This window comes from Hemicordylus capensis, chromosome 6 (assembly GCF_027244095.1).
Source record: "Hemicordylus capensis ecotype Gifberg chromosome 6, rHemCap1.1.pri, whole genome shotgun sequence".
Taxonomy (NCBI): domain Eukaryota; kingdom Metazoa; phylum Chordata; class Lepidosauria; order Squamata; family Cordylidae; genus Hemicordylus; species Hemicordylus capensis.
The window spans coordinates 130,992,093-131,011,959 of record NC_069662.1 but is presented as its reverse complement, the minus strand read 5'-3'; the positions used below and the strand labels follow the sequence as shown (position 1 = coordinate 131,011,959).

Here is a 19,867-nt window from a genome sequence, read left to right as displayed (position 1 = left end):
TTATTTTTGACTTTTTTTGCATCAAATGAAGAGGGAAGAAAATATAAAACAGTAAACATTAAAATAATACAAAAATTCCCTATAAAAGAATGACTCACAAGTTATATAGACCATAACTATTATAGACCTTATAACAACTGAACAAACAAGAAAAACAAAATGAAACAATAAGGAAGGAATATACTCATACCCACTTTGCCTGCCTAGATTTTGTAAGAAATCCTGGAGAGGAGATTCACATTTCCAGGTATTAAACAATTTCTATTAATCTTCTAGCAGAACCTGCTACAATTATGTGGAAATGAAGAAAACACTGGCTAACACTGTGCAAGAGTACATCAGCCTAGTAATGTTGTGTTTACATAATTTGTGCAAGTTGCAGGTTCAGAGGACACACACAAACTGGACTTTCAGTGGGTCATCTGAACTCACCCTATATGTCGCACTCTAACGGTTTGGGCCCAGGATACCTGAGTGACTGCCTGCTCCCAAGGGTTGCTGCCCGCTTGACGAGGTCATCTGAGGGGGCTCTGCTCCGGGTGCTGACAATGAGGGAGGCTCGGTTGTCATGCATGCGGGACAGGGCCTTCTCTGTTGCTGCCCCCAGACTCTGGAATGCTCTCCCAGTGGCTATTCGCGCCTCGGCCTCCATCACAGCTTTTAGAAAAAGTGTAAAATCTTGGCTTTTTGCCGAGGCATTTATTTGATTCTCTGCTGCTGCTCTTTATAGTCTGTATTGCTTTTATGCTTTTGTTTTAAATTTTTTAATCAGATTTGTTTAATATTTTTTCACTTAATATTTTAATTGTGTCTTTTTTACCATCTTGTGTTTAAATTTTTGCTGTAAACCACCTTGGGATTGCTTTAATGAAAGGTGGTATATAAATTTAACAATAAATAAAGAAATAAATGTCAAAATGCTTTTCTGTGAACGTTTCCAGGTTCCGTGCACTGAACCCACATAAGATAAAACAGAGATGTATTGCAGAATCTATTCTTCATGGGATTATTTTAAATGCAGAATGGCTGTTTATGGCCTCAGTTATGCAATACTACCAATAAGAAACTCACCAATGAGATTTTACACCAGTCTATGTGAAACTGAGTACGAAACTTTTTATCACAAGTTATCACAGGCTCCATTTCTTGACTGCATCTCAACTGATTTTGTGGGTTTTCAACTTCTCGTAAACAGGAAGAAAATGTAACATCTGCACCAACCATAACATAGACACTACAAAAAAAAATGACAGTTTTAAGATGGTCAAGCAGGATCTCTCTGCTTTCTAATGTACATTTCATTCACAGAAAATTATTAATAGCATGAGGAAGTTCACCATCAATAAAGTATTTTTGTCAAATGTAGGTACATAAATTGGAAGGAAAATACAATGCATGCTTTGTTATTATCTAGGAATATTTCACCAGAGCACAGTTTCTAATAGCAAAACTCAATTTGTTAGAAGTGCCAATAAAACCTAAATCAAAGCTAAATCATTGTCTAAAGAATAGTTAAAGTGGTTTTTTGCTTTGGCAGGGGACAAAAACAAAATAAATACAATCCGAAGTAGTATATTTAATTCATTTTCACATAAAAATGTGAGCTGTAACAATTAATTTCTAATTAAGCTTCTATTTATCAGCCTGCTTCCACCAGTTCCATAATGAAGTCACACATTTATTAAATGAACTGACAACTTGCTCTCAAACAGTCAAGGCAAAAGTACAGAAGGTAGATAAAACTACAGATAAAAACTACATACAAGCTCATAATAATAAGAGGTTTCTCATTCCTAGAGGCCTTCAAGAGAGCCATAAAGTTTCACTTCTTCAGCCTGGCTTTTAATAATATTCAAGATGTTTCAGTAGTTTTTAATTGTTTTTAATATTGATGTTGATATTTTAATTGGTTTTATTTTTTACTGTGAACCGCCCTGAGCCATTTTTGAATGGGCAGTATATAAATGAAATAAACAAAAAATGAAAACCGTAAAACAAGCATGGAAACAGCAAGGAAATTGCAGCTTCTCATACATAAGAAGTCAACCTAAAGAACCAACCAGCCCACAATAAGAATCCCACAAGAAGGAAAGCCAGAAATGGGCTGCAGTCTATAGCAGAGCCTCAGCCCGAGTGCATTCACTTGGGAGGAGATGGGGAGGAGGGAGGAGCTGAGCTCGCTGCAGTCCGCAGGGGGCTTTTAGAACCTCCCTGCAACCAGTGGCTGCCACTGCGCACAATCCCACCACCAGCAGTGGCGATCTTTTAGGGGGCAAAAGAAGGAACTCTCCCCTCATCTGGTCCCCCCCCCGCCGCAACAGTTACTGCCGCCACTACTGTGGCTTTTTAAAAAAATGAAGTAAAGGAGGGGGGACTTTCTTATCGCCCCTGCCGCCGCCCCCAGAGACAGAGAGGCACGGCAAAATTTGAGGAGCCGCTCCTGAAATTTTGCCGCTGTAGACAAAATGGTCTCCTCTGCCTCTGTGCTAATCCACCACTGAACAGAGGACACTGGGCAATCCTTTCTAAGAAAGTGTAGGACCAGCAGAATCTAGCTTGGATTGAAAGTGAGTAACTTCCAGGCAAAATGAGCCATTTTGGAAGGGCGGTATATAAATCAAATAAATGAATAAAATAAAAATAAAATGCTGAGCAAATTGATCACAATGTGCAACAGATAAGCCATCATAATTGAGGGAGAAGACAAGGCTATATAAGTCCCTTTACTACTCAGAAAAGCTTTTCTGGAAGGCACTGAGCAGAAGCACTGATAGCAGACAAGTAAGCTGTCTCCACCTCCATACCTTGGTCGTTCAAATAGGCTCCAAGTTGTGCTCAATCAGATTTGGCCCGACTTCTATACCAATACTCTAACCATTTCCCAGGCAGTTAATCGGCCTCAACTACTTACTAAACAGGGAGGTACAGCTCTGTTGTCTACAGAGGAGATGTTTGGGAGCAACTCTGTCAATGGCCTTGGGATAATTGTTCATTCCATATATACAACAGGCAAGAAACAAGAAGTCGGCAAGAGTAGCTGCATACCCCAGAGTATTCAAGAAATGTGAAGGATCCATACGTTTCCAGGGGCATATAATCTTAACATGGGCCTTGACAGATTTCCTTTAGATCTAGGAGCGAGCCCCAAAATTTAGGAGCCAAGCAATGGGACACTTGGAAAAAATTACCAGACTTAGTGATGAACACTGTGAAGTGGGAGGGTAAATGGACTTCTCTTTAACCCAGGGGTGGGCAATCTTGGCCCTCCAGCTATTGTTTAACTCACATCATCCCCAGCCCTGGGAGTTGTAGTTAATCAACAGTTGGAGGGCCAAGATTGCCCACTCCTGCTTTAACCCCTTTATGCTAACTATGCTACTTGTGTAAACATACTTGGAACAGAAACAGGACTGCCTGGGACAAATAAAGATTTAATTAAATAACTCTACTTCAGACTAGGTTGGCTCCATCATTACATTTCTAGGTGCTATGGCTCCCAGGTGCCTGGAATTTGTCAAGCTCTGTCTTAACCCATGGAAAAGTTCCACAACAAAATTGCACATTCTTGAATACTCTGGGGCCAGACTAGCAACCATTCTTCCCCCAACATATTCTCTCTCCAGCAATCGTTCCTCACACATACTTGCCACTATGCAACAGGAGCACCCCCACCCCCTGCCACCATGTTTAAAGTGAAGGAGAACATGGAGTCATGGTGCTACGTCTCGATGTTCTCCACCTTTTCCAAAGCCAATAACCGGATATATGGGGCCACAGCAAAACAATGGCTCCTATATTTTGTTTCCTCTTTCTCAAATGGATTAGTTCCAGCCAACCTTCAGGGGAAAAACAGGAGAAGAGGGAGAAGAGAGAGGGATGTTGAGGTGCAAAGAAAGAGAGAGAGTGGGTTGGCGAAGGTTGCACAAGAGAGAAAAGAATGTGAGCTCTGGGGAGAGAGGAGACAGGAGGGATGCGTAATGGGACTTGTTTAGGAGGCAGCATGGTGGAACAGCTTACTGCTTCTCACTGCTTCCTTAAGATCTGCTTTGTAAGGGTTTTGGAGCTCACGACAGTAGTTTTGATCACATATTGTTTGGATCACCATTAACTTTAACTGCCCACCACTTCTATTCCGTTTTTGCAGTATGTAGTTATTTACAATATTTCTATTCCACCTCTTCAGCACATTGCTGCCTGGGGCGGTTACGATAAAAACAAATAATAAAACAAGCATAAAAACCAAACCCAACTGGAGGATAAAACAGCAGACAGGACCAAAACTGATTGAAACTGGAAACCCAATTAAAACTAATTTTTAAATGCTTCTTTTAAGAGGAGGGTTTTCAGGTTCTTTTGAAAACAAATTAAGAAGGAAGAGTGGTGAAGTACCTCTAGGAGGGCACTCCAAAGATGATGGGGGTCAATCCTGAGAAGGCCCTGTCCCAGTCATTTTGGGCTTCAGATATTAAACAGGAAAATGGGATATGCTCATCAGCATCTGGATTGTTAGAAAGCAGCACAAACTGCAATTATCTGGAATATGGTAACAATCCAGCCCTGCACACATGGGAAGAAGGAGAATGGGGAGCGGAGTTAGCAGTCAAGAAATTCTGCATACCAAGCAGCACACACGAGAGGGGAAGGATGTGCCAAGGGACTGGATCATCCCCTTAAGTTTCCAGAGATAAGCATTTCAGTTTAAATAATGTGAAGCATTTTAAAATGAGCCATTTTTTGGTATTAATATTTTATTAAAATTTCAATCGGGTTATACAATCAGCAGCAAAAAGGCCCATGAGATCTCACCCACACAAAATACCTAAGCACAGAGATGGAAAGGGGGGGTAGGGGGGGAGATTAATAAGATCAAGTGTAGTCAATCTGTTCTCAAACTGGCTATTTAAAGCATGAGTGAGGATCCAAGGAACTGTGGAACTAGTTCCATGAGCCCAAAAGGTTTATGGCTTGTGCTTCACAAACAGCCGCAGACCTCCATGACAAGCTGCTTCTGAATGGGAGGAGAGCTTCAAAAAGAGTTTGTTATGTGACAGGCAGTGGGAACAGGAGTCATCTCTTTGAAGAAGAGAGACCAACGTTCCACTGGAGACATCACTGCCTTGTAGCAAGATCAGAGAAGAATTCAAACGGTAATAAATTGCGGGCTTTCCTTCAAGTTGCCAGCATGATCCGACTGGCTGAACACATAAGCCCTCTTCAGATGTTATTCCCGGCAGAGGCACTTGTTCTTACAGTGCCGAAAGTGGGGAGGACATCCCGCCCCATCACTGTTACTTACCCACTCCTGCCGACCGCTCACAGGTTATGGCTCCGCTTGTGTGAAGGAGGAAGTGCCATAACGCTGATGGCTGGCACATTTGTGAGCGGTAACCTGGATCTCCCAACTTCCTCCTAGTGTTGCTGCTGGGGATAAAGGTCGAAGAGGGCTAGCTTTTCCTCCCTTCGTTGTGTTCTTATTCTCTGGCTACACGTCAAGCAGGGGGCTTGCAGGATTTTGGTACACCATCTGCTGGCCAGCTCTTGCATTCAATGATTAAAGGAAAAAGGAAAGGTTGTGCCATCAAGTCCGTGTCGACTCCTGGCGACCACAGAACCATGTGGTTTTCTTGGCAGAATATTGGAGTGGTTTACCATGGCCTTCTTCCATGCAGTATGAGATGATGCCTTTCAGCACCTTCCTATATTGCTGCTGTCCTAGGAGTTTCCCAGAATATGGGAAACACACCAGCGGGAACTTGAACCAACAGCCTCCTGCTCTCTAGGCAGGTTGCTTCCCCGCTGTGCCATTAGGTGGCACTCAATGATTAACCCACCCTTTTTCATACTACTTTTGTGGCAACTGTGGGATAATCACTGAATGCAAAAAGTGGCCAGTAGGTGGTGGTGCCAAAACCACACAATCTGCTTAATATGTGGGCAGAGAATAAGAATTTGGAAGGAAGGACAGCAAAAGTCTACGAGACTGTGTCTACAACCAGTTAGCTTGCAGTAGCAACTTGTGGGAAAGCCTGCAATTTACTGCAGTCTGGAAGAGCTCCAAGACCACATTCTTGTACATCCTGAACATATGAGTCCCACCGAACAAGTCAGAAGTTACTTCCAAGTAAACATGAAAGTGACTGCACTGCACTGGGTCGCTGCTATGGATGGGGCGGGGGAGACACCGTTCCACTGCATAATTCCAACTTGAATTACTGGCATTAAGCATTTCAGTAACAAACAATTGGAATGCTAAAAGAAATGTAACAAGTTCTCACTTACCCTTCTTTCATGTCATTAATAGGAAGTGGGACTCTGCCTCCCCTATCAAGAGCTGAAGTGATGTTTATGGCATTCAGACGCTCTGGCTGCCACACATTTTTTACTGCTCCAAGGAAATCTCCAAGAACCTCACTAGCCAACATTTCTTCTACGTTCATGTTTTTAATGAAGAATTCCGCTTGATATGGTAAAGGAAAATCTGATTGTAAGAAGAAAGCAAATTGTGTCTAAGAATTTCTTTTTAAATGGTTGTCATACTAAGCCTGTGGCCATGTACTGGGAAGTAGAGCACCCCCATTGCAGAGAGATTCCTGGGCACCACAGCGCCCAGCATGTGGGGGGAGTGGGAGCTTTGTGGATCTCTCTTTCCCTCAGAATGCCCTGCGCTAGCTTAACCTATCTCCCTGAGTAGCATTTCTGGAGGAAGGAGAGATCTGCAAAAAACACCCTCCACTAGCATGCTGGATGCTGTAGAGTTCAGGAAGCTCTTCTTAGCACAAGACTTCAAGCTTAGTCAAGATGCTGACCATTGTTTATAAAATAGTCAAAGTAATGGCTCAGCAAAGTAACCACAGTCAAATATTGGGAGCATTTTGTCTGTCCTGAGTCATTGGCTGCATGTAACAGCAAACCATGGTTTGGCCGCTCATGCCCAAGCCCCCTCCTCCTTCCCCCTGTATGCTCCAATTTCCAATCCTTCCTCATGTCTTGGTTTGATCAAACCAATGTTTCCTGTTAGCATGCTAATGATAGTCTGCTAAAAAACAGGTTGTTCACCTGTAACTGATGATCTGGTAGTGATCCGTAGACTTCCATTAGAATGGGTTCTGCGCCTGCGCTGAAGCCTGTCGGTGTAGACTACCACAGCTCCTCTCGGCATTTGTGCCCTACCCCACGTGACTACGTGGCTCTTTAAGGCGGGAGGAAACACCAGCACTTCAGTTCCTTGGAGACTGCCGGCGCAGTCGAACATCTTTGGAGCAATAGGTGAGTTCTACGTAGACGACTTGAGCACTACTGCAGAGGGGAGGTTCAGGAGGGCCTAATGGATGTCAACGGATCACTACAAGATCATCAGGTACAGGTGAGCAACCTGTTTATATGGGGTGTGATACATTGAATCCATTAGAAAAGGGAGCAGTAGTGTCACTGTAACACCCTTTTTAGAACACCACTCCCAAAGTTCGCCTCCGCTGAAGAATGCAAGTCAATGGCATAGTGCTTTATGAAGGGCTGTTCTGAGGACCAGGCTGCAGCCCTACAAATATCCTGAAATGATATACCAGATAAATGAGCCGCTGAGGCACCATACGCGCTGGATGAATGTGCTCCCTTTCTTGACACCAGGAGAGTCCTCCTCCTCAACCTCGAAAGTAACCAGTACTCAGTATCGAGGTGTTGCAGTATCTATTAATACTGGAGTGTTCAATGTTGAGATTAACTGCTTTGCCTTTGGTGTCAATGGGGACTTCAACGGCATTGCTGCCAGGGACAAAGAAAGTGCTCTTGATTTCGGTGCTGACTTAGGTGCCAGTGGGGATAGAGGCGTTGTTGTCAATGGTCTCGATGCTGAGAGTGTTGATGTTGACGCTGCTATGGTCTGTTCCTCGATGTCGATAGCTGGATATAGATGGCACTCGTCCATGTTGAGGGTTGATCTTTTGATGTCAATGTAAAGGCTTGTTCGGAACTTGTTGATGTCGAGGATGGGTCCTTTGAAGTCGTTTGTTCCGGTGTTGTTTGTCTCAGTGTTGAAGCAGTTGGCGTCGATGGTCTAGATTTCGAGACAAAAACTACCTCCAATGCCAAAGTAGGAGAAGGAGTTGCTTTCGACATCAAAGTTTTCGTTTTCTTTCTGGCATGCTCTGATGCATCTGCCATTTTGTCTCCATGCTGTTTCGGACCCTTCGGAGACTTAAAAGTAGGTGACGAGGGTTTAGACTGGGTCAAAGCCACAGCTCTCAAGCCATCCTTTTTAGGAGATTGAGGAGTTCCCTCTTTAGATGGGCCAGGGGAACTGAATGCATCATTGTAAAGTGCAGCCCTTAAACGAAGCTCCCAGTTGCAGCGCATTTGTTTTGAAAATTACTGGCAAACCTTAAAAGCTGAGGTGTTGTGGGCTTCCCCCAGACATAGTAAACATAAGTCATGGCAATCTTGTGAAGGTAACTTCGCTTTGCATTTACAGCAGAGTTTAAAAGTCTTTTTTTAACATTCTTTTTTCTAAGCGCTTAAGATGATCTATTGTCGTTCTCTTTTCAAAACTAAAATATCTGTCCAATCTTTCACTGCAAATAGTCCATTACACAAAATATGTAGTCAAAAAACACAGTCCAAAGGTCAGAAAAGCCAAGAAAAAAATTTTTTTTCTTATAGAACTCACTCAGATCAAGGAACCAGAATGAGGAGCCGTAGTGACCGAGGAACTGATCACTACAGCAGTTGCAAAGGAACTGGAATGTTGGTGCTTCCTCCCACCTTAAATAGCCACGTGGTCACATGGGGAGGGGTGCAAGCACCAAAAGGAGCTGTGGTACTCCACGCCAACAGGCTTCAGCACAGGCACAGAACCCATTCTAATGGATTCGACGGATCACGCCCCAGATCCATAGTTTGCTACGAAACCCACTTCAAACCATGATTTCTGGTTTGAAGGCAATGATGGTTTGCATAAGTCATAGTTTGCATAATTTTGATTGAATAGATAATATGGTTGGATCAAACTAGGGAGGAAATCAAAGTGCAAAAGCCCCAAAGCTCAGCCAAACCATGGCTAGCCATCACACAGGAAGCTGCTGTATACTGAATCAGACCCTGGGTCCAATTAGCTCAATATTATCTACACTGACTGACTGTGGCTCTCCAGGGTTTCAAATGTGTATTTCCCAGCCATATCTGAAACTCCCAGGGATTGAACGTGGGGCCTTCTGCATGCAAAGCAGATGCTCGTCCACTGAGCTACAGGCCCTCCCCATACATTACAAAACAACTGTATGATTCCAACATTAGCATTATTTTAATCTGCATGCAAGTTACTTTAAAAATCTGTTTCTATTTGCTTAAATTGCCCTGGAGCTGCATGTGGCTCATAAGCCACTGTTTGGCATTCCCTGCAGTTTATAGTTTTATACCAGATGCTCTTTTCAAATACAAGCTGTTCTGATCAATGCTAGCATTCCAAAAGCAGTTTTATAAGAAACAATAATTCCTCTTTAACAGAGATGGATTAGAAATAGCTAAATAATAGGACATTAACCAGATAAAGGAAAGCTTTTCATACCTCTACCCCATAACAAAATTCTTTTTGTTATTTAAATATTGTATAAGGACTCAATGGAATTAAACTATTTATCACTTGTACAATCTAAAATGCTGGGAAAGCTCCTGTGGACATACCTTCTGCTGACATTATATTAATAATCAAATTATGTCTTGCAGTCTCAAAGGTACGCCTGTTATAAGCAGTGATCTAGTAAAGAAAAATGATTTTAAAAACAGTAACATTATTATATTTAGGAAAACTATAATCGAGTGAGCAAGAAAAATGTTTTTCAGCTTAACAATCACACATACTGTATATTTATTGAAAATGCTGTCAATGGCCAGCATTAGAGAGTGAGCACCAAGGCCTAAGCAACCTGTGTAGTGGTTGGGGGCCTTCATGCTCTTTTTTCATGCATGAAAAGGGAGACAGATTGTACTTGGAAAAAACCCCAGATATCCAAGATAGAACAGCTAAGTAATTGTACATGGTCAAAATGGGCAGACAGCCACATCAAAACTACCTAGAAGCTCAGTCTTATGCTAAGCAGATCTACCCTAAGTCTGTTGGTTTATGAATGCATGAATGAATGAATGAATGAATGAAGAACCCATGTGTTCCCTCCTTCTCTCCTTTGCTTGGCGAAATGGAAAACCATGTTGGTTTTTAAAGCTAGTTTCTTGTGACATCAGAATTGGGCAACTGGCCCACATTCCCTACAATGTTACGGGGCAGAGCAAGAGCTCCTCACAGGGAGCCAGAAGACTAGCTGCGCTGAAGGCTTGTCACACAGCCCAGCACATGGAGAGTGGGAGGATTAGCCATTTTTGGAAGGGCAGTATAGAAATATAAATAAATAAATAAATAAATAAATAAATAAATGCCCCTTTCACCTGCATAAATATGTCCATGAGGGCTGTGTGACGCTCAGGGACATTTTTGTGCAAGCAAAGTGAGTTTCTGGAGGGAGAGGAGAGAAGTGAAATTCACTTCCCAATTCTCCTCACCGTGTGCTGAGCTGCATGGCAACAAGCTTTCAGCACAAATGGTCTCCTGGGTCTCTGCAAGGGTGCTGAGAATGTGGGTCACTATAAGCAATTCCTACAAACTAAGATATAAAAATCACAATTTGATTCTGGTTTATATCCTGGTCTATAGGGTTAACTGAACCACAGTTTCCTGGTTTACTGTCATGGAAAGTATGGTTTAACAAACAAAAAAGGATTCAATTTAGCTGCTCAGGAGAAAGGAGTGCATGGTTCATTCCTCCTTCACTGCTCATTCGCAATCCAACAAACTATGGTTGGAGAATAATAGTTTATTGAATCACATAAATAATGCCAGTGTGTACATGCTCCAGAAAACCACAAATAGATATGTGATTTTGGCAGATTCAAGTGATTTGAATCAAATTGCCCTTAGAATAAAGGGCCTAATTAAAGTTTAAATTGAATGGATCCTCATTCAAGCTCAAATCAATTGGAGTTATTCAAGCGCCATTCTGGTGGGCTTTTCCAGCTCGCTGATTAGTTTTCTGGCACTGACTTCTGATTGGCTTGAGATCTCCTTGCTTCTTGGTTGGCTTGTTTTCATACAAATCAAGTGTTATCACAAGGAACTACACCCCTACTGGCTGGGTGGAGGGAGGCGGGGAAAGGAGAGAATTTCAAAATGTTTTCAAAAGGCCTTGGGAGATGAGGCAGAGAGAGCTCTTAGTGTGTCCTTGAAGAGGATACATCAGGAGAGGTGGAATGAAGGAATCAAGGAAGGTATGGTTTTATGGTTTTCTTTTCTCAGCACAGAATATAATATGCTGTGCTATTGCTGCTATATTATTAACTATCTGGTTTTGCTGGATCTCAGATTGACAAACGCAGAACTTGGATACCTTCCTTCTTGAATTGTGGTTTGGTCTGTTTGTGAGGTGGTATGAAATGGTCAGTGGCAGCTCAGCTGTGTGCATGTGTGCTATTTCTTGGTGACTGCTGTGATGAGCTCCATGCCTGACTTGGAGACCATCTTATGCTTCACTTACTGGTCTGCTCTGCTCTGCAATCTGCATTGCAAGGTGTAGTTTGGCATAGTTGCCCCAAAATGTAGCTGAAGTTGCTCTAGTTGAGCTTATGGCTATGCTTGTTGCTAAGGGTACTGCTGTGAAAGTTGCTGCAATGTTGAAGTAAGGAGTCATAATGGTGTGAGAAGGCAACTTGTGCCAATGATGTTACTGCAGCACAGGTACTGTGGCTGGCAGTGGATTCTGGGTCAGTGATTCTTTTTTGGCCATTTATGGACTGTGTGTTTGGCAAAATGTGGTGTTCTATGTTGGGAGGGGTTGTGTGCTTCTGTTCTTCAGTGTTTTTCAAGGCAAGGTTGCAAAATTTGTGCACTCTGCTTGTTTTGGCCATAGGGAACAATGGGGAACTTTGAATACCCCATTGTTCCCCACGGGTAGGTCCTAAAGATACTAAAGTGGGCCAGATGGTATGGGTGCTACCTACTCACAAAAGAAATGGGCAAGCAGGCGATTTAATAATAATAAAAAAAAAACCTTTCCCCCAAACCCCTATAGGATCATATGGGGATTTGGGGGAAAGATTAAAAATTTGTTTAAAATATCCCACTTGCCCATTTCTCTTGTGGGTTGGATGGTAGGTAGCAGCCATCATACACTACCACCCAGCCCATTTTGGTGTCCCTAGAACCTACCCATGGGGAACAATGAGGCGATTCAAGTTCCCAATTGTTCCCTATGGCCAAATCACTCAAATCAATTAGAGTTGATTCTTAGAATCAGCCAGCAATGGCCACTGTTTCAATGAATCGATTTGTTTATTTTGTGATTTGATTTGAGTCCAAATCGATTTGCAAAATCCAATTAATGCACATGTCTAATCCCAAATGCTCAGAACATACACATAGGTGTTAGGCCTTCAAATTTTGTGTGTTTGTAGATGGATATACCAGTATACCAGTGACGTTAGTATGGCAAACACAAGTGCCTCACAAAGTGAGAGGTGGTGACAAGACAGATGCCGTTCTCAATTAGGATTGCTATCTTATAGTACAGATTTAGCCATCATGCCCACATGTTTGATTTAGTATCCAAGCAAATGATGTTGTAGAGAACATACCTCAATTATAGTTGGCTTGCCTACATTTTCTATAGTCGGTGATCCATACAATACTCCATCACTGTATGGTGTTCTCTGAATATACCGTAGCCAACCAGGTCTGTCAGGATAACCCATTAGGTTTGTGTTAAACGTTATAGGATCATTGTTTATCTCACCTGGATAAACAGGACACCCAATTTAGAATATGGTTTTACCATATCAACAGTGCAGTATTTTTGATACGAATGTATATAAGTGATAGATAAGAAAACTGCAAGTTGTCGATTCCTGTTCTCAGCAATGCAATCTAACCGTGAAAGAGTCATAATGCTGAAATTTAAGCTCAGTAAGTTAAAACATAAAAGACAGAAGTCACTTCTTTGACAATTTTAGCCAAGAGCAAGGTGACATGAATATGAATATGTAATAACCCACAACTATCAGGTACAGAGTCCTGGAACTGTGAACTACTTCTGCACAAATTTCAGTAAGATGAAAAGAAATTGTCCAATAACTGTTAGGCCCTGCTTTGTTGTTTTATAGCTATAGGCATACCATGATAGTATAGAGACAAGTACAATAAATCAGATATTTCCTTCAATTTCACTGAAGTAGCTTTAAATATTTTGTTAACTTGGTTAAAATTCTCTCACTTTATTTCATGGAAGCCAGAAGTTGCTATACTAAAGATATTGGCTGACACCCAGACTAATGCTGTATTGATGCACCAGCATGTTCTCTCGCACAATGGGGGAGGTGGAGATGTTCAACGATCTTCCCTTCCCTCTGCAGTTGTTTGTGCCTCCTGAAACTATGTCCCTGAAAGCCGGGGAGAGCCTCTGGGACATAGTTTCAGGAAGTACAGGTGACTGCAGAAAGGTAGGTAAGTTTATTGTGATCACAGACCAGATTAACAATTATTAACAATTAATAGCATTAATAAGAAAATTCAAGAAATTTCAAAGTTTACAAAATCACAAACTTTTCAAATTACTAATACAGTCTTTACGGAGATTCAATGCCACAAAACAGAACTTTGACACATTATCTGAAATTACAGGTTTAAAAATGGTCAGCATAATTTCCAAATAAAATTAGTCTGTGTGACCAGGATAAATGGCTAAAATAGGAGCAATAAATTTGGTGCGAGCGTCCTTATAAAATTGGCAATAAAGAACAACATGGGTGATAGACTCTATATCCCTTGAGCCGCAGGGGCAACAGCGCTGATCATAAGGAAGTCGTTTGAATTTACCATCAAGTACTTCCAAAGGGATAACGTTCAATCACGCGAGGGTCAAAAATCTAAATTTTGGTATCAAGATCTGGTCTAAATATTCAGCTGGTTTATAGTTAAAAGTTTGAGAACCTAAGTATATTCCCTTGGGTAGCCGTGCAGACTCCTCCTACAAATCTATATCTCGGAGCCGTTGCTTCACAAAGCAAAGCGCCTGCTCTAATCCTTGCCCAATAAGAGCTTCTTGAGACGTGCCCAAGTGATGCAATTTTCGTTTCAGAGCAATTTCCATTTGGAACCGAAACTGTCTGATAACACTAAAAGAAAGAAGACCAGGCTTAACCAAAACTTAATTATGCAAAACCATACTTTTGCTTTCAGAGTGGTGACCCCTGCTTCCCTACGAAGGACGGCATTTGCTGTACCCCTGGGTACTTGAAAAATAGCCCTCAGGAATTTAGTTTGTACTGTTTCAAGCTGAGAGAAATTTTCCAGAGGACCAATCTGTGCCCCATAAAGAATTTAGGGATATATATTGGCCTTCATCAATTTTATAGCCGCTGGTACGAAAAAGGCACCCCTGGAGTAATAAAAGGACTTAATCACATTTGCCGTCTGTTAAGTACCTTGGAAAATATAATCAAGATGGGCTTTACGTGTTCCAGTTTGGTGGAATACCACCCCCAAATACTTAAAAACAGACTGCAGAAAGAAGGGAAGATGTTTGGAAATCTCCCCTTCTCTGTTGTGTGATGGAAAACACTGGCACGTAAGCACAGCCCTAGTCTGGATGTCTGCCACTGTAATTTATTACACATTGATTTAAAAGAGTTATGTTTAAGGTCCCAATCAAGTGAAGCACTTAAGCATGCAAATAGCAGCAATTTGCTTTGTGTAAACTATTCAAATGAAGAATCGTAAGTTATTTTTCTGAAATACGTCCTTATCATGACATTCAGCCTGTGGCAGAAATTCCACAATTCTTATTTCTAAAACACATACACAGTCTGGCAAATGAGGCTTAACGATTCTATTTGGTTAGCTGGTCTGATCTGTTTTCATGTTCGTTGTGTATCAGATTACTATTACTAGAACATTGTCTTCAGAGGAGCCTAGCGATTTTTCTCCTTAATTTTTCCAAGTGAGCTGGTCCACCTACTCAATGAATCTGTGTCTATTAACCCTGCTCTATGCAGCCAGGGCTTCTGGGATTGGTCCATATCTCCTGCTTAATTGTGGCATACTGTAATTCCAATATTTGAAGACTACAAGCACAGATCTATCAGCTATTAGTCATTCATTTCCCATTCATTTTAGTGGGGTTTATATGGGAATAGCTCTCTGAATTTCAGTATGGAACCTGGGTCATGCTTGCTTATGACTCAGTCTCTTAGCTACTCTGCTTAACTGGCTTTAGAGAGACAGACAGACAGACAGACATTCCCAGCAATTTGTATTATTATACCTTAATAAAGCAGTAGCAGCCCATAAGGGTGGGGCAGGTGTGGGTTTGGAAAACGAGCTGCAGGTACAACTCGTTCCCATTCTTCTCTCCCTCCCCACCTCACTCTCCCTCACCTCTTCTGCTGCAAGGTTAACCCCAGGTGCACGGGCTGGTCATTTGCCTGGGTTGAGAAACCGGATTATTGATCAACCCACGTGCCTGGGGTTAACACGTTGCAGTAAGGGAGAGCAAGGCAGCCGAGGCAGGGAGTGGGAATGAGTGGAGCTTGTTTTCCACCACCCTCGCCCCACCTGTAAGGGCTGCTACTGAAACAAAGACAATGCATTTTAAAGTCTGTAAACGTTCCTTACCAGGCTTTGGATAAGGAGGAAACTCCCCCTTAAACTCCTCTCTCTCCAAAACATGAACAAACAGAACTCCTGCGGAAGGATATACATTCCGATCAGAATGCACCTTCGAGAGAATTGTATATACTGAAAAGTAGAAGAGAGAGAAAATAAAAATTATTTTAGAAGGTGACACATTAACCACAGCAATGGCAAATCATTTCTGGGAAAAGGAAAGCAGGGCATTAGATTCCAATTAATAACATGTTAAAAAGGCAACATTGTTTAAAGACGAGACAAACAAAAGCAAAACACAAATGGCTTCTCCTTTTTATATCTGCTAGCAATTCTTCTCCACAAGTGTGGCAACTGAAGCTGAAGAATTTAGCATTTCAATAACAATGCCAAAGAAGCAGCAGCAAAATGGTCTTGTCCACTGAATATTATTGGACATTATATCCGAAAGTTACAATTTAAATCTTATACGCGTCATATAGCAGGCTTTTGCATATTTTGATAAAGAAGGAAAGTAATGAAATGGCAGGTTTTCTTCATAGGCTGATCCTAACCATGTTTACTCAGAAGCAGTCCGATTAATTTTATTAGGCTTGACTTCCAAGAAAGTATGTGTTGATTGCAACCTTCATTGGTTAAAATTAAATAAAGAAACATATGACAAAACAAGTCTTTCATTTGAATGGGGAAAAATTTAGTCGTAATTTGAGTATTACATTTTATGGCTATAAAATACTTCCCTTATTCTCTGTTATTCTACTTCGGTAATACTCTCATATGCATGGAAATATTGGGTAGTATCTATATTTGCACCTCGTTATCTGCAAGGGTTCTGTTTGCACCAGTTTCCGCTGGTAACAAGGCATTGAGTCAATGGCAATTGTGGGGTTAGGTTCCTGCAGGGTAAAAAATAGCTTTAATATGGCAAAATTGGCAGAAATCAGAAAAATATGGTGCCGTACCATGCTCAGCAGCTCTTCAGCTGTGTAGCGATGCCCCCCCCCAACCTTCAATTTCAGGGATTTTCCACAAAAAATTGTGGTTTAAAAATGATTTTCTAAGGAAGAGCTACAAAATGGCTCTGCTAAGCAAAATGGTGGCCAGAAATGACCTCAGAAGTCATTTCCAGCCACCTAGGAACATGGAACAGATACATGGATTATAACTCTTTGCTTAACAGCATATACCGAGGTCAGGTGCATGTGGCCCGACTGCAGATATGCAAAATTGTGGGTGCCGGGGCTACGGATGACGAGGTCCACCTATACAACTGTGTTCACAGAAAGACTTATTGTGGCTGGATGCTCCACAAAGTTACACTACAGCTAGTGGAAGAGGAACCACCAGAATACATGTTATACAAGGAGTTCCCCATTTGCACACAAATGGATTTATGCAAGAGGATTTGTGCAAGAGGCTGCAGGAACAGAGATTAATTTCTTTGTGCAATGACTGTGCACTGCTTCCTCATGCTAGCACAACAGCATTCACACCAGCACAAGACTGGTCTGGGTGCTACCTACTGTCTCTGTATTCTTTATTTTGTTTATTTATTATAAAATGTTTAAGCCATATTTCTACAGAATGCAGCCAAGGTGGTGAACAATAACAACACTGAAAACAACAGCCGACATTCTCCCCAGAAGCAGTTTTAAGTCATTTTACTGCTGCCCTGTTGTGTTATATTGTCGGGGCTGCCCTTCCTCTTGTGCAGTGGCCCCAGAGAGTCCCTAACGCCAACATTCTGCTGCACGGAATGTTGGCCACTAAATTCAAAATAAAACACCATCTAAATAATTAAAAAATTACAAGCAAGATGATGACTGACACCTGATGGTGTGTATTTTAAACAGCAATGTTCCAATCCCGCAAGGGTATCTGTTGTCTGGATTGGTAACTCAGAACACAAAGGAAAGCTGTGACACAGTCCCTGGGCTTATCAGTTTGACAGCAACAATCACCTATTTAGGGACACTGGGGGACACAATCCAAGGCATCCTAAAGAGGCAATTGGCAGGTAAGTGTACACAGTGGCTTGTATGCAGCCCAGAGCCTGACGTACTGGCCTCTGGATCGGAGCAGTATGAATAACACACACCCCATAACGATCTGTGTGGCATATGATCGGTTCAATAATCTGTTCCGATTTTATCTCAATTCCTCAGCAGTGTTACATTGCATCATTTAGCAATGCACATCTAAACTATATTATTAATTTAAATCCATTTCTGTACGCAAAGGCAGAGCAAATCACTGGATCTATTTTCAGAGGGACTCAGAACAGGCAACAAGATAAATGGAAAGCTATCTACATATTATTTTCACACAAATCAATCTGTAAAGATAAAATGTGAAGCTGGCTTTAAAACGAGGCTCTTTACCCACATCATATTGCAATGGATCTAGAACTTTATAAAACCCGATGTGCTGATATCAGTACTTAGCACACTTTAGTTTATGTTCAGTTGTGTAATACTAAGATTCAGTGATTTCATGTTTTAGAACTACTAATTTCCTTACAGTAAAAGAGGACTAAGGTAAGCAAAGTAGCAAATTACCTGAATTAAATGCTGAATTAAACAATCAGCATTAAAAGCTGTTCTGAAGCAGCAGTAAGCAGCATTCACAAGTACTAGAACAACTGGGTTATCACTTTCAACAAATCTTTTGTAACTGAAACAGAATATGTATTTTCTATTCCTTGTGTTTTGGGAAATATGTGTCCAAGAGAGAATATGAGACATCTAACCAGCAGTTTCCAACCAGATGTTGTTGAACTACAACTTCCATCAGCCCCAGCTATAATTTGTGGCTGGGGATGATGGGAGTTGTAGTTCAGCAACATCTAGAGGCCCCCCAGGTTGTGAACCACTGATCTACATTAAATAAAATACATTATTAATTTATTGTTGACATACTATACTCAGATCTTTCAAGGGGATGGACTCTTATTTAATCTTCTATATCCATCATTACCACTCAGAATCACTTGCCATTTAAAGTACTTTGTATCGACAAATGTAGCATCAATAGTGAGGTTTATTCCTCATTAATCTGGGCCACACTGATATTTTAGGACACTGAGGCTATCCTATCATACTCATCAAAGCTAAAATTCCATTTTAAATGCAAAAGTTGTCAGCTAATAAGCTTGTAGAGCTTCTTGTGATAGTGTCAAGTGACTACGTGAAGGAATGCTTTAAATGTAGAATATACCATATTTACCCCCAATAGAACACGACTCTATATTTAAGACAATTCCCTTAAAAACAGAGGTTAAATACACGTATTTACATGCAAGAAGCAGGACTGTAAATTTAAGATGACACCACCACCACCCCCGCCAAACATGCACACACCAATTTCCAACCTCAAAGAACCTGGAAAAAACCTAGTCTTGGATTCAGGTAAATATGGTATGTTACAATTTGTGCACAGTGGAGACCATTCAACCCTTCAGCGTGCTAGCTATTGCACATGCACATTTTATGTGAAGTGCAACTAAATTTTCTCCACAACACTTCACCCAGGTTGACCAACCCAGTGCCCCACCTAGAATTCTGTAGCCAGTACTGACACAAAGCAAGAAACAGATTCAGGCAAAACATTAGGGGGATTTGCTAAATCTAAGAGCAGTTTGAGAATGGAACCATCCTCCATGTCTAGTGGTGGGCTATTCTTTATCAGGGGTTTTCAAACAGTGGATGGCCACCTGTCCATGATGCTGTATTATTTTGCTCTGAGCAGGGGAATGAACTAGAAGACCTCCGAGGTCTCTTCCAATTCTAAAATTCTAGGATTCTCCACTACTTCAGTGTTGCATTCATCTTAGGGCCAGTGTGGTCATATCACACGCATGCTTGCGCACACACCAACATACTAGTATGTTTCCCCAGGCAAGCAAATCCTCTGAATCAGCAGTTCTTTCTGCTGGTGCAGAGAAGGATGTCTCAGTGGAGTGAGGGGCAATCCCTTATGGTCCCCAGCTGTACTAACCCGACCCCTGTGAAGCTAAAACATCCCCGGAACAACAAGATGGTCACAGGGTCCTGATCAGAGATGGAGAGATACATGGGCACTATGTATGCTTACCAGACTTCACTGGCAAAGCCTATACTGCAGAGTCAAGATCTCCTTCTCATAGCACCCTAAACTGGGTATTATGGGAAG

The 19,867-nt window shown here is 41.6% G+C and overlaps 1 protein-coding gene across 3 annotated transcripts in view; it reads right to left on the bottom strand.

The window, feature by feature from the left end:
* The window catches only part of SGCE (sarcoglycan epsilon), a 52,350-nt gene that overhangs the window by 13,847 nt on the left and 18,636 nt on the right, over positions 1 to 19,867 (bottom strand). For all 3 annotated transcript variants that reach the window (XM_053259070.1, XM_053259069.1, XM_053259071.1), the window contains exons 2-6: positions 15,707 to 15,829; positions 12,673 to 12,830; positions 9,676 to 9,748; positions 6,280 to 6,478; positions 1,072 to 1,234 (exon numbers count right to left, since the gene is read on the bottom strand). In XM_053259070.1, coding sequence (XP_053115045.1) covers positions 1,072 to 1,234; positions 6,280 to 6,478; positions 9,676 to 9,748; positions 12,673 to 12,830; positions 15,707 to 15,829 — 716 coding nt within the window. The remainder of the gene's footprint in view (positions 1 to 1,071; positions 1,235 to 6,279; positions 6,479 to 9,675; positions 9,749 to 12,672; positions 12,831 to 15,706; positions 15,830 to 19,867) is intronic.